This window comes from Plectropomus leopardus, chromosome 24, assembly GCF_026936395.1.
Source record: "Plectropomus leopardus strain MGB_pleo_1.0 chromosome 24, ASM2693639v1, whole genome shotgun sequence".
Lineage (NCBI taxonomy): Eukaryota > Metazoa > Chordata > Actinopteri > Perciformes > Serranidae > Plectropomus > Plectropomus leopardus.
In genome coordinates this window covers 16,184,003-16,196,773 of record NC_142199.1, presented here as the reverse complement: position 1 = coordinate 16,196,773, position 12,771 = coordinate 16,184,003, and the positions used below count along the sequence as shown (strand labels likewise).

Below are 12,771 nucleotides of genomic sequence, written 5' to 3'. Positions count from 1 at the left end.
AAAAATAAAGAACCTTTATGACCCACATTGTCTTGTTTGACAATATATGTATTTCAAAAAAACATTTTTTTATTGCTTGTATAAATATTTTCTATATAAAATCACATCTCATTTCGCCCAATTAGCACATGAAGGCGTTATAAAATTTGATGTACAAAATTTTACACAAACTACATACAGCATCTCATTTGGAGCGCGGGTTATATTTTATCGAGTAAACCAAATGACGAGTCTATCTAAAAGTAAACACTGGAAAGGTCTAAGGCAAGCAGAGGATTGGCACAAGGCATAGGGTGAAATAAAAAGTCAGTCCAAGCTCTAATCTCAGTAATCTCTATCATATTTATGATATGGTATTTCTTCTAAAAACACATCTAAATCTCTTTGTTACAAGGTCACTTTGGTCATTTTCAATATGGACCCTATTTAACCATATTTCTGTTTTCATGCGAATGATGAGAGAACATTTTTTGTGCTCTCCAATACTGGACCAATTACAAAAGTTCTGCTAGTCAGTGGCACTAAAACATGGGAAAATATGGTCCAGGCTGAAATAGTTACCCTTTAATAATTATTGCCCTCTCTGTCTTACAGCGTCCGTGTGTTATCAGTATAAAATATGGCTATTCGGCATGGACTGCAGGAGTCAGAGGAGTTGACTGAGGTCTCAGTGTCTGTGTTTGGCGTAGAGCTACATCACCTGATCAGCTGTAGAGTTTATTGTACTTATTGCTAATATCCTCAGAGTCACTGATGTCACTGAGGGAGCACAGGCTGCTCTTCAGGGTGCTTCCTGTTCCAGCTTCAGTCAGACCTGCGGGGAACAAGACAGCTGCGTTTACTTTACTGCTTTACAAGAAAAGTCCAATATAATATTCATCACACCATATTATTGATTTAAAAGCATTTACACTTAAACATATTCTGCTATAAAGATCGTAACAGATGTGGGACTGACCAGATTTGGGACCCTTTCCTGTGGAGGTTCCCCAGACGCTGGTGCTGGGGGAGTCCAGGCTCTTTTTCATTGGTCCAGAGCCCTTAGGCGCTTTAGACATTTCCTGTTTGTCCTCCAAGGAGGAGACGACCCACTCGCTGCTCTCCTCGAGATCCGTGTACTGCCGCCACACACAGAAACATTATATTTATGTTTTACCATCCACAACAACCTGCTTCAAGCTTATGCTGTTTCTCAGTAACAAATAATAATATGAAATGAGCTATAGCAACACTGTGCACCAAAGTTATGCACTGATGTGGCATTATCGAAGTGAATCTCACCGTGAGCTCCTGAACCTCGTCCTTCCTCTCTGGTAGGATGCTGACGCCCCCTGCTGGTTTCTTTGACACTCTCTCTGTAAACTGCTTCTCCATTTTTCTGGCCAGGTCATTGATTCTGTTCTCTGAGAGAAATAAACACAGTTTCCATTTCTAAATAACATCTGATGACTTATCAGTGTGATTTTTATAGGCCGTGTTTACATAGCAGGGAAGTAAAAACAAACAAACTAATAGCAAGTTTCAATGTTGAAAATAACAGATTTTTTTAAGGATTGACTGGAACCCTGAATACATACAACTAACCTCAGCAGAAAAATCTATACTAATATCTAATATTCCATATTTACTAATAAGACAAACATAGTAAACACATGTTTTCACTATCATCACATGTACCTGTACCGTGACTAAATAAAGGGGAGTTATTCTGATGGATGGTTTGAGCTGGCAGTGTGGAGCACTGACTCACCTTTGCCAAAGCTTTTCTTCTCCAAGTTGCCGTTCTGGTCTTTGTGACTCTGGAGACGTTTTGGGTCGATCTCCTGCAGCTCGCTGACCTCGGACCACTCGTCATCCTCATCACTGTCGATCTTTGTGACTGCTGTCTTGGTCACGCCACCAACTGACCCCCTGACCTGCTGGGAGTTGGAGGAGGATGAGTGCCTGGCTGGAGCCTGCTTGGACTGGACCGGACTGGGTTTGCTTGATCTGATTTGGACCTGGTTCAGTCTGGGCTGTGGTGATTTGCCCCTCTGGTGTTTCGGGGGCTGTTCTTCCTCCATATCTGTGTCCTCTTCGTCAGATTCCTCATCTGAACTGAAAGGAGGGGTCCTGAAGAGTCACAAAAAGAACAGATTATACCCAACATTCATCATTTCTCTCAAAGCTGTTCAAAATATTAACCATTTCTGATTTCCATTAGACCTAATTCATAACCAGAATATATTTTGATTGTTTCATTATTTTTCTGGGCTTCTTATGCCTTTGATTGGATTTGAAAGGTCAAGCATAAAAGGGGGGAGCGAGAGGGGTGGCGACACGTAACAAAACGCCGAGGCTGGACTCGAACCCGTGGCTGCTGCGGTGAGGACGCAGCCTCTGTACATGGAGCGCCTGCTCTATCACGGAGCCTCCGGGCTGTAACCCTTCATGTGCTTGTCCCTGCAAAGTTCTTTCATTACACAGCTGCACAGGCATCATGTTTTGAGGTCTTGAGGTGTGAAACTGGCGGTACAGATTTCCCTGAATTTCGATCTGTGCTTCCATTTTACACGTGACCCCATACGATGTTCCTGAAAGCATTCACTGGTCTGGCGCTTCTGAAAAACTGTAGCTCACAATGAACGTTCACTGTTACATTCATGGTTTACTGCTAACTGGACATCCAGCTCAGCTGCCTGTCCCCAGTGCGCACACACTGTCTCTTTCTTGTCACTCACCACATGTACCACACTGAACTGTTCTGTAGAGGCTGATACACTCCTCTGCTTTCTAACAGTGTTTACCTTTTGCTTGTGGACTGACCCTGAACCACAACAGTTTTTGACCAGAGCCAATTTAAAAACCTGAACATCCAATGTAACCCTTTTGAGTTCGGGCAGAAAATCAAAGGTCTATCCAAGAAACACGTTAACATCAATTAAATATTTGTGGATGACCACGAGGTTGTTTTTTTATTTTAATTTTTTTTTCTTTACTTGGCTGTGAAGGTCCTCAGAGCGGTCTTGGTGTTGGGTGTAGACGTCTTGGGTTGGGTGTTGGTCTTTGTCCTTGGTGCCGGCTGAGGGGTCTTGGACTGTTTGACAGCGGGTCCAGACATCACCTGGGTGGCCCTGGAGGGCAGGCTGCCGGAGCGAGGACGGATCTGCAACACTGCACACAGACAGAAACAAATAATACAAACACAGTTAGCAGTCAGTCACTGACGGTGTGTCAGAGCTTTAGCGAGCTTATGTGGCGGCAAACGAGCTTTTCAGATTACACTGATACAGTGACATGTACACAGTCAAAACCAATTACAAGCTGCCAATGCAAAAGTGGGTCCAGTCTGAAGTAGTAATGACTGTGGGCAGAGTAAGAATAAAGAGATGATCTCATGTGCTAAGAGGCTTTCAGATGACTCACCTTGAACTGATCTGGATCTGGCTTGTGACTCAGGAGCAGGGTCGCTGCCTCTCCTCTGCCGTCCCAGCTTCTTCTCCACAGTGCTGGCGATCTCTTCCCGATGGCGCCAGTAGTCAGGCAACCCCCTTGCAACGCTCTCCCGCTTTGAATTCACCTTGGCCAGGATGGAAGTGAGCTCTCTGTCCTTCAGACCACTCTGATCCTGAGAGCAGGCAGAGGAAATAACAAAGCAAGTGGAGTCAACGCTAGTAGCTAGTAGCTAGTAGTAACGCTAAAGAGCATTTTCTTTTAGATTCTGCTTTGTTCAGTACTTCATAGGCTTACTCAAAATTGTGGACTTGAGGAGACAAGATGCAGCAAAGGACCACGGGTCAAACCTGCTGCAGCTGCAGTGAGCTCAAGGTGAACTACTGGACGCCCAAATTAATTGAGATTTTAAGTGAGATTTGTCTTAAAAATTGCAAACTTACAGGCTTGACTCCCAGGTTCTCCAGCTTGTCAATAAGAGCTTGCTCCAGATCGGGCCGCATCTCTTTCTTGATGTTGGGGTTCTTCTTCAGAGCGCTGCTGGTCCCCCTCGGTTTCCTCTCCGGTGCAGGCTCAGGCTTCTTCTCCACCGGCCTTTTTTCTGAGAAGCTGCTCGAGTCTGTAAAACAAATCTCACTTTATAAGCCACTTATGGATAATCACTATCTAAAAACACATGCGGCAGAGAAAAAAAAGGGAAAAAAATGAGCATGCATTTGCCAACTTTCAGCAAGCTCCATGCCAGAGGTAGAGTCTGGTAAATGGATGTGACTGCAGTGGGGCGGGCAGAAGAGGAGAATGTCTACAAACAAGGCAACGAGATGACGGATGGATGCAATGATCAGCGATGCTGACATTTCAAGCGTCAACAAAGAGCTTACTTTTCAAAAAGTGTGATCTCAGTCCTGACACACTCAAAGAAAAGGCCGCCCACTACAGACTGATGCATCCATGCAGACAGCATGCAGTCGACTGGCTCTGTTGGTTTGCCTGTTTTACCTTTCTCCTCCTCTGACAGCTCCTGTATAGGGTCCAGCTTTAGAGCAGAGACTGGCTCCTCTAATTGGACAGCACATGAGGTCAAAGGTCATGAAAGGTCATTAGAAGTCAGATAAATCTGTGTTAAAGGATGGCGGGGGGGGGCTAATGTGGTGTCAGCACTGCTTCATTTAGAGTTTGCTGTCTGAAACAGCATTATGGAAATCCTTCATGCACAAAAGCACATGCTCTCCATCTCTGGGAGTCATCATGGTATATTTTCTTATGATAGCTGCTCTCTGAACTTACCAAGTACCACTCTTTTTGGTTTTGGCTCTGGAGCTTGTGCGCTGATAATCACTGAAAAACAGAGAATAATATGAATGTGTAGGATCATACAAGCAGTTTCCTTTAGTGAAAAACTTTTATGATGACAAAGTAGCTGACATTCATACCTGGCACTTCCACTATTTTTGTGGGTGGATTGGAGGAAAGATTCCTTATCTGCAATTTGAAAAAAAAAAGAGCAGTTATTACATTTGGTCTTTTTTTTTTGAAAGAGGATTCATTTTACAGATGTCAAGGAGGAATGGAACAGGAAACAGCAGCCGCACGTGTTAGCAGTAACGATGGGAAAATGTGGAGCTATTCCAGGAAAAGCATCAGCTTCCTGTTCGCTGAAAATCCCATCAAACGTACAGTATCATCATGTCTCAATACAACACAATCTGAGTCCATGCAGCAAATAGAGGAAATCCTGAACAAGCGCTGACCCTCCGCCTCACTTCCTCTCCCCACATAATCACACTGGGCGCTGATGGCTGTGTGTTTCGGTGCTAACCTGCTCCCTTTGAGCCTTGATGATTTGCTCCTTCTCCTGCAGCCTCCTCCCCATCTCCTGCTGCCTCCTCCCCATCTCATGCAGCCTCTGGATGCTCCCCTGCTGCTCGGACACAGTCGATTGCATACTGCTCAGCTCGTTCAGCAACTGCAGCATGACGGACAGAAGACACAGCTTTTAACAAAAGCTTGTTAAATATTTCACGTGCTTAAAACGGCACAATAATTATGACAAATGCAAAAACATACCTGGTTCTTTTCAGACTCATGTTGGGCCTTTATTTCCTGCAGCCTGGATTCCCACTTTTTATCCTACAAGAGAAGATTTTGTGCTCAAAATAACTTCACTTACTTCGATGTTCTTAAAAATATCTCCCCCTTCACTGACCTGTTTCCTCATTTGGTGCTCCAGCTTTTGCATGGCTTGGACCTGCATCTCTTTGTAGTTGTCCAGATCTCTCTCTGGCTGCGAGTGAACAGGGCTAGCTGTTTTTTCCTGCCTGGCTGTCTGATTCTGATTTGCTTCCTATGAATGAAACAATGTGTCAAATAGTCAATAAAAAGTTATGCTGGAGACCAAACGGAGGTCGCGTAAATACGCTATTAAAAAGCTACTTAAGGGTTTATCAAAGTATTCTTTTCGTACATTGAGAGCTTGAATATTTCGGGTGTAAAGAAATTCTATCTTTCTGTCCATGCGCGCCATCTCCTCGGCCTTAAAGCGCTCCAGTTCTCTCTGCTGGTCTCTGTACATGGATTGCTGCTCCTTTTCCTGAAATCACAACAAAAACAAAAAGTGCTCAGTCACTATGGAACCACAATGACTGGCAGAGTGTAGAATCTTTTTTAGGATGCATGTTTGGCATCTCTGCTTTAAAAATGATTAAAAATAGCATCAAATAAATTTACAGTCAAATCAATTAATGATTTCAGCTTTGTCAGAATGGCCCGGGTTTCCTACCTGAGTTGTTTTGGCCTGCAGGTCCTGCTGCTGCTGAACAATCTGCTCCTTCAGACTGCTGATCTCAGATTTGAGATTTTCAATCTGAGATTTCTTCTCACTGTCAGACCGCAACTCTGGTGGAATGAAAAGGGAAAAAATATATAAATTATGTGAAACAATGTCAAGTGAGGAAATTCTTATTTCACCTGCAACTATATCTCCACAAGACTCCATCCTCAAACTGTGTCATTTGTGATTTATCTGATCCTACCTTTAGTTCATGTATTCTCACTCTCTCTCTCTCTGTCCCCGTCTGCCCAGCAAACCTTTCTGACTTGTTGACTTACCGAACTCGTACTCGTCAGGGTGGCGGCGCTGCATGTGATTCTGGAGAAACGTGGAATTGAGGAAGGATTTATCACAATGCGGACACTAAAAGAAACAAACAAAATATGGGTGTTAATATATCTGCTAATGTATATTCAACAGATAAAATAAATCTCAAGCACTAAATATGGTGACTGTGATTCTTTGTGGAAACAACCTGCCCTCTCCCTCCCAAACTCAGACCAAACTATGATTCAACTGTAAAACAGATAAACCAATGCTCTGTTTCTGGTTTGCCTATTTCTCGGCTAAAATGGTTTTAGAAAAAAAAAAAAATCACTTTTTGACTGTTATAGGGTCAATAACATGACATCTAAATTTTCTGTCCAACTGCAATTTTTACGGTTAAAGACAAATTTAAATGCAAAAAAACATACCATATATATATAGTACCTTTCCCATGTGTATACTCTTACATAAACAAACAAAAAAGACATTACTTATTTTTAATTTTCATGTATTTTAAGTGTCAAAATATCATGTCGTGCGACCGTCCTGCCATAACTTCTGTTTTGAAAACTTCTCTGAAATATCTCTAAATTTCTTCAAATTCATTTTCTGCCCAAACTGTTTTGCAGTTCTGTATAAAATTGCACATACACATTTTTTCAAAGCCATGGGAAAAAGGCAGTGAGCAATGAAAGAAGAAATGACCCAAGAATTAGCAATAAATTAGCAAAAAGTACTGGAAAATTACATAAAATTGGTAAAAATAAATAAACAAATAATAAAGATGAAAAACAAACAGAAAGGGAAAAAACTCAAAAAACTGGGAAAAGAAAATAATAATAATGATTCTGCAACATAATGTGAAACATGTAATTAACATATGTATAAACATAGATTTTCCAAAGCTTTTTAAAACCGATTTTCTAAATCTACTCATTTTGTGCAATTAATGGAGCATTCCTTATCGAGTTGCTTATTGCCTCATTGCTTTTTCCCATGTTTTTGAGGGAAATGACACCAATTTGCTCAGATTTTAAAGAGTTAAATGCTCGTGACAGGCTTCGGAAAGCAGCACAACAAAAGTGATGCTCGCTTAAGGAGATGGAACCATCAAATATTTCAAATTTTTGCTAGAAAGTTGACAAACTCTCAATCAATTATATATTTTTTTCTTCTTACAATCAACAAATCAGCTGATTGTTTCAGCTATACACTGTGTGCACTGTGTGACATCTGCTTTTATGACTTGGACAAAGCCTTGGTCAACATAAAGACAATGATCACGCTCCAAACAGGAGCATCGTCTGAGTTCAGGCATGTGTTCCCAAACAGACAGATAGCGTGAGTGATGTTGATTAGCTCCCTGCGGCAGGCGTCCTCACACTCCAGCTCACTAACACTTAACAATGAGAATAGATGCTGCATACGCGCTACACACACATACACACACATCACACGCTACATTTCACTCCGCTGCTCATTGTGCCACTGACTTCATTCAATGTTAAACCTGCTGCTACTGATATCTTGTCGCACCATATGGCAGCAAAGATCTGATGGCAGCCATATGACTTGGAGAAGTGTGCTGCGACAATGAGAACGTCTGTATGTGATGCAATGACATTAGGGTTTGGAATAACTGTGGAAATTGGGAGCAGAATTAAATTATTGTTCAAATGAAAGCCCTGTGTGTGTGTGTGTGTGTGTGTGTGTGTGTGGACTCATGCCAAGCAACAAATGCCAAAGGTCCTCACACCACACAAATAAACACACAGCCTCTCTATCAATTATTGAGCCACCTCTGTTAGCTGAGCTACTAGCGCACACCTAGCAACCACATGCTGTCATGACACACTATATCTGTTGCCTTGGTAACTGCTTGGCGAGGTCAGCGGCAGCCGTACACTTGAGGAACAGAGGGAGATTTTTGATTTGTGCTATAAATAACCTAATGGTAAGGGAGCTACGCTATCAAGCAGAGACATATTTACAGGTGAATGGATCCAACAGATAAACCAGTGGTGTCTAATGTACAAAAAGTCTTCCACCATCCTAAAAAGCATTTTCATTACCAATTTTGTGTGTCTCACTCTGCTTTACTTGTCATCATGAAGAGGTTAAAAGGAGGGTTTTGATCAATCATTAAAATAATAATAATAAAAAACCGGTTATCAATTATTTTGAAATTTTACAATGCAACTTCAGAGAAAAAGTGATAGATAAAATCCTACTTCCCATCTCTGGGTATTTTTAAGACTTTTGAAAAACGGATTTAAGACATTGTAAAACCAATAGGGGCCTTATTTTTAGATTAATTAATTCAGTGCCTTATAAGACTTTATAAAGATCCGAGGGAACCCTGACGGAGGACAAAATGCCCTAAAAGGACATGTATATATGAGGGTGAAGGAGGTAGGAGTCAGCCAGTCATCTTGCTTACTGCTCTTGTCACCCTTTTGTAAGTGGATTAAAAAAAACCTAATTGCCACCAAATGACACCATCTGCTCTGCAGCTCAAATCCTATTCTTCCTGTCTCAAAACAAAGCTTATTATGACCAGACCAAAGCAAGGCAGCCATGGCAGCTTTTACAGTACAGAGCACTCATTTTTAAAGCAAAATATCGCTGTGCTCTGATAGTATTTTCCCTCCAACCCTGATGTGAAATGCACAAAGCCGGAGCTGTGAATAGATCTTGGGAACAATGACACAGAGGGGGCCCTGGATGGGAGGAGCGAAGGGGAGGGGGTGATGGAACTAGCTGCTTGCCAAACATATGTGAAATGCAAATGGTAACCGATATCCCCCAGAGGGTGAGCGTTTAGTGTGTCAGCAGTACCTTCTGGCTGCTGATGATCCGTGGTGTGAGCATGGACTGCTGGGTGCGAATAATCTTCTTCCTCTCCTTGAGCTCGTTGGTCAGCGTCTTCACCTTCTCCTCCAGCTTCTTCTGCTGAGCCAGCAGCTGCTCGCGCTGATTGCCGGCGTTTGCCAGCCTGTCCTCCGCTGCTTGCAGGTTGAGGGTGAGAAATTCCTGGCAGTGGAGGAGCCACTCCACTGTGAGCTGGGCCAGCCGCAGGAGCTTGATCAGAGCTGGATCCACGGGGCTTTGGCAACGCTGACATCGCTCCCCATCCAGGCTGCAGAAGGTGACGCTGCTGATGTGCTCCTGAAGGGCGTCCACATCCAGCTGGCTCACAACAAGGTCTATGTCCACTGCGTTGATGCGCCGCCAATCCACACTCTCCCTGCGCAGGCGGAACTTGAAAGGGAGGACGGTGGAGGCTCCGCTGGATGGAGTCATGCTGGGTGCAGGTACAGAGTGGCCGTTTACAGAGGGCTGGCTGAGCGGGGAATTCAGGAGAGATGGGATCCCCGCTGATGAATGGGTCCCCTGGGTGTCACCAGTGTAGGGGTAGTATGCTCCGTTGTGAAATGGCTGAAACAAAGACAAAAGACAGATTTTGAATCCTCATCAAGACACAAATCAATTCACATTAGCATCACATGCCCTGCATACACCACACAATCACAGGAGGAGAGAATGATAGAAAAGACAGCCAGCAGCATCTGCTTTAGGTAACACAGCAGAGCACAGATTTCACTACTGACGAATAAATTTCCATCTACCTATAATGCTGTCCTGATGCAGCCGTGCTCTGCTTACCATCTTCGACTGATTTTGCCTTCATGGGAAGAAAGAAATCGACCCGTCGTTTCTCTCCGGTTCCGCCCCCTTGCAGGCAGCTCGCGACAACGCCGAGCGTCCGCCACGTTACTATGGAGACAGAGACGAGCGTCCCCGAGGGGAGAAATGTTATCAAAACACTGCATGCAATCAGCAAATGTTTCCCTACATCGTGTAGGAAATGGTCTATCTCCTGAGGGAAACACAGAAACACACCTTTAAGTCCTTTACTTGGATTAAACGGCGTGTAAAAACAGTAAAAACGCAACCTAACGTAGCTGCACGAGGACGTTCAGCGAAAAATGGTTTCCTTGCTAAGAGCCGCTAATGTGTCGGCATCACGTTTCCGAAACAATCATTTCATGTCGAGGCAAGCTTTTTAATCCCCTTGCTTGACCTCAGTCCCAAACAATAGCACACATGCTTGAACTTGTCTGAGCAACCGTTAAGATGTCTTACTTTGAAACACAAAAACTTTCACAACATGTCACACAAGTAACGCGGTTACCTCGCTTAACCGTTACCTCTTCTTACACGGCTAGCTAACGGACATTTTTTTTAGTCTACGAGTTTTAAAGCGTTAAAAAAAACCATAACTAAAGCAGTATTATGCATCACTAACAATTGTGAATTTTACATTTAGAGTTCTAAACTGCTAAAGTGCATTGAAACGACTTACCGGAGTGTTTGTGTTTCTATTTCATAGCCTTTGAAAAAGTTTTCTGACGACGGCACCCCAGGCGGTTTGAGGGTGACGTAGCTGCTGGGCTCCACATTCCTAAATCCCTGCTTTAAAAAAAAAGGCCCGCCGTGAAGCTTCCTGCAATAGAAGCATAAATTTCCGGTGTGTACCTTCAAACTAAAACGTCATGGATAACAGACTGAAAGATAAAAACAAAATTCAAGGACCATCTTTATGGGTTGGTGTCGTTTTGAAAAAAAAATGCAAATAAAAACGTTTGAATTAATCGCACAAATTTACAGATGTGCAATATTCCACAACAATGCAACTGAGATGAACTATATAAACACGAGGAGTCATATGCATCTCATTTCCGGTGTTATTGTGGTGCATTGACGCAGCTCGCAGAGAAGGAGGGGGATGGGACCGCTGGGCTGGAAAACGGGGGAGACTGAAAACAGGGATGAGGGAGAAGGAGCCGAGGTTTTAGGTTTTTAGTTCCCACTTATGATCACGGAAAGAGAAATAAAACAAGACGTAAACGTTGGAAGCAGAGTACATGTTGAAACACCGAAATAATATCAACACAGCTAGAGGGATGCAAGAGAAGATTGGGAAACTTTGCGACATGATACAGAAGGTGTGCCGGGCTTGTTTTAGAGCTCCACCTTGTGGCTGAAATTAATATTGACTCATCAACACCTATTTCACATTGGGGCCCAATAATAAAATGCTGTTACTTTTTTCAGTTTTTTATAATAATAATAATAATAATAATAATAATAATAATAATACTACTAATAATAATAATAATAATAATAATAACACCAAACAAACAAAACTCTAGCAGTGAGGAAAGCATTCATATCCTTTTTTTAGAGAATTGTTTTTCAAAATTTGCAATAACAAAGACAGGGATGACATACGAATAGGATAGGAAGGTAGGGGTGGGTACAGATTAATAATGTACATAAAATGAATATAGGGAAAAACTGTTAACATTGAAAATTGAAATAGAGACATTAACTGTGGATGTGCAGGGAGAAGATGTAAATAGTTATTGTTGGGAGGCATCTTGTGGAGCTGGTGTGGGCCAAAAAGTATTTGAGTCATAATAATATTTGCAGCAATATTAATAATATAAATTTATAAACAAGTTTTAGGGCCACATTGAGGAAAAAAATGGTGACCAGTTGACCCGTGTTCTCACCTGTTTTTTAGTTTGCTAGCAAGATGTTTATTTCCGTAATACAATATCCCTTTTCTTGTAAAGTTACAACTTTTTTCTTGCAAAATTGTGACATTATACTCGTAATATTGCAACTTTATTGTGATAAAATACAATTTCTTTTCTCACAGAATTACTACTTTTTTTCTCTTAAAATTATGACTTTATTCTCATCAGATAGATTATAATAATCAGCATAAACCACCATGTTCTGAATAGACAAACTATGAACACTAACAAAGAGTGACATTTGCACTTTGAGACATAAAACAGCTCAATTAAACTGCAAAACCACAAACTACTCAGTCCATCACCAGGCATGATGGGAAATGGGGCGTTGCCACAACATGGCCTACACATAGACTGTCTATGAGCCTACAACCTAAAATCTCTAAAACGAGGATGATCGTGAATAAAATGAGGATTTAGTCAGACATGATTTTTTTGGAAAACTTTATATTTATCACGTTCTTTGTAACTAAATCAAACACGTACAAGCTGTCTTTTGGGACACTTTGACATGCAGCTAAACTAAGCTTGACAGTTGCGCTGCCATGGAGCAGACTTGTTTCGGCAGCATAAGTTACCATGGTTACGGAGCAGAGACTCACATAAGCCACGTTCATGGAACAGATCTCTCACTTT

The 12,771-nt window shown here is 42.2% G+C and overlaps 1 protein-coding gene across 3 annotated transcripts; it reads right to left on the bottom strand.

The window, feature by feature from the left end:
• Window positions 1–47: 47 nt before the first annotated feature.
• On the bottom strand, window positions 48–10,922 carry dzip1 (DAZ interacting zinc finger protein 1). Of its 3 annotated transcripts, none has more exons than XM_042513330.2 (19): window positions 10,896–10,922; window positions 10,196–10,306; window positions 9,368–9,967; window positions 6,541–6,625; window positions 6,212–6,327; window positions 5,897–6,022; window positions 5,639–5,776; window positions 5,500–5,562; window positions 5,252–5,398; window positions 4,866–4,914; window positions 4,720–4,770; window positions 4,432–4,491; window positions 3,876–4,051; window positions 3,406–3,607; window positions 2,979–3,153; window positions 1,751–2,112; window positions 1,282–1,403; window positions 959–1,118; window positions 48–814 (listed from the first exon to the last, which is right to left on the bottom strand). In XM_042513330.2, the coding sequence occupies exons 2-19, from the start codon at window positions 10,196–10,198 to the stop codon at window positions 705–707; spliced, it is 2,745 nt and encodes a 914-aa protein (XP_042369264.2). In that variant the 5' UTR covers window positions 10,199–10,306; window positions 10,896–10,922; the 3' UTR covers window positions 48–704. The 3 variants fall into 3 exon arrangements, with proteins under 3 accessions (XP_042369264.2, XP_087930634.1, XP_042369266.2); XM_088074508.1 differs by having other exon boundaries at window positions 6,541–6,580; XM_042513332.2 differs by lacking the exon at window positions 4,432–4,491.
• Between the last annotated feature and the right edge of the window lie 1,849 nt (window positions 10,923–12,771).

Coding starts and splice junctions, on each gene's coding strand:
- dzip1 (XM_042513330.2), bottom strand. Junction 5,777..5,896: donor GAAATATTCAAGCTCTCAAT/GTACGAAAAGAA, acceptor TTTCATTCATAG/GAAGCAAATCAGAATCAGAC. Junction 3,154..3,405: donor CAGATCCAGATCAGTTCAAG/GTGAGTCATCTG, acceptor GTCTGTGTGCAG/TGTTGCAGATCCGTCCTCGC.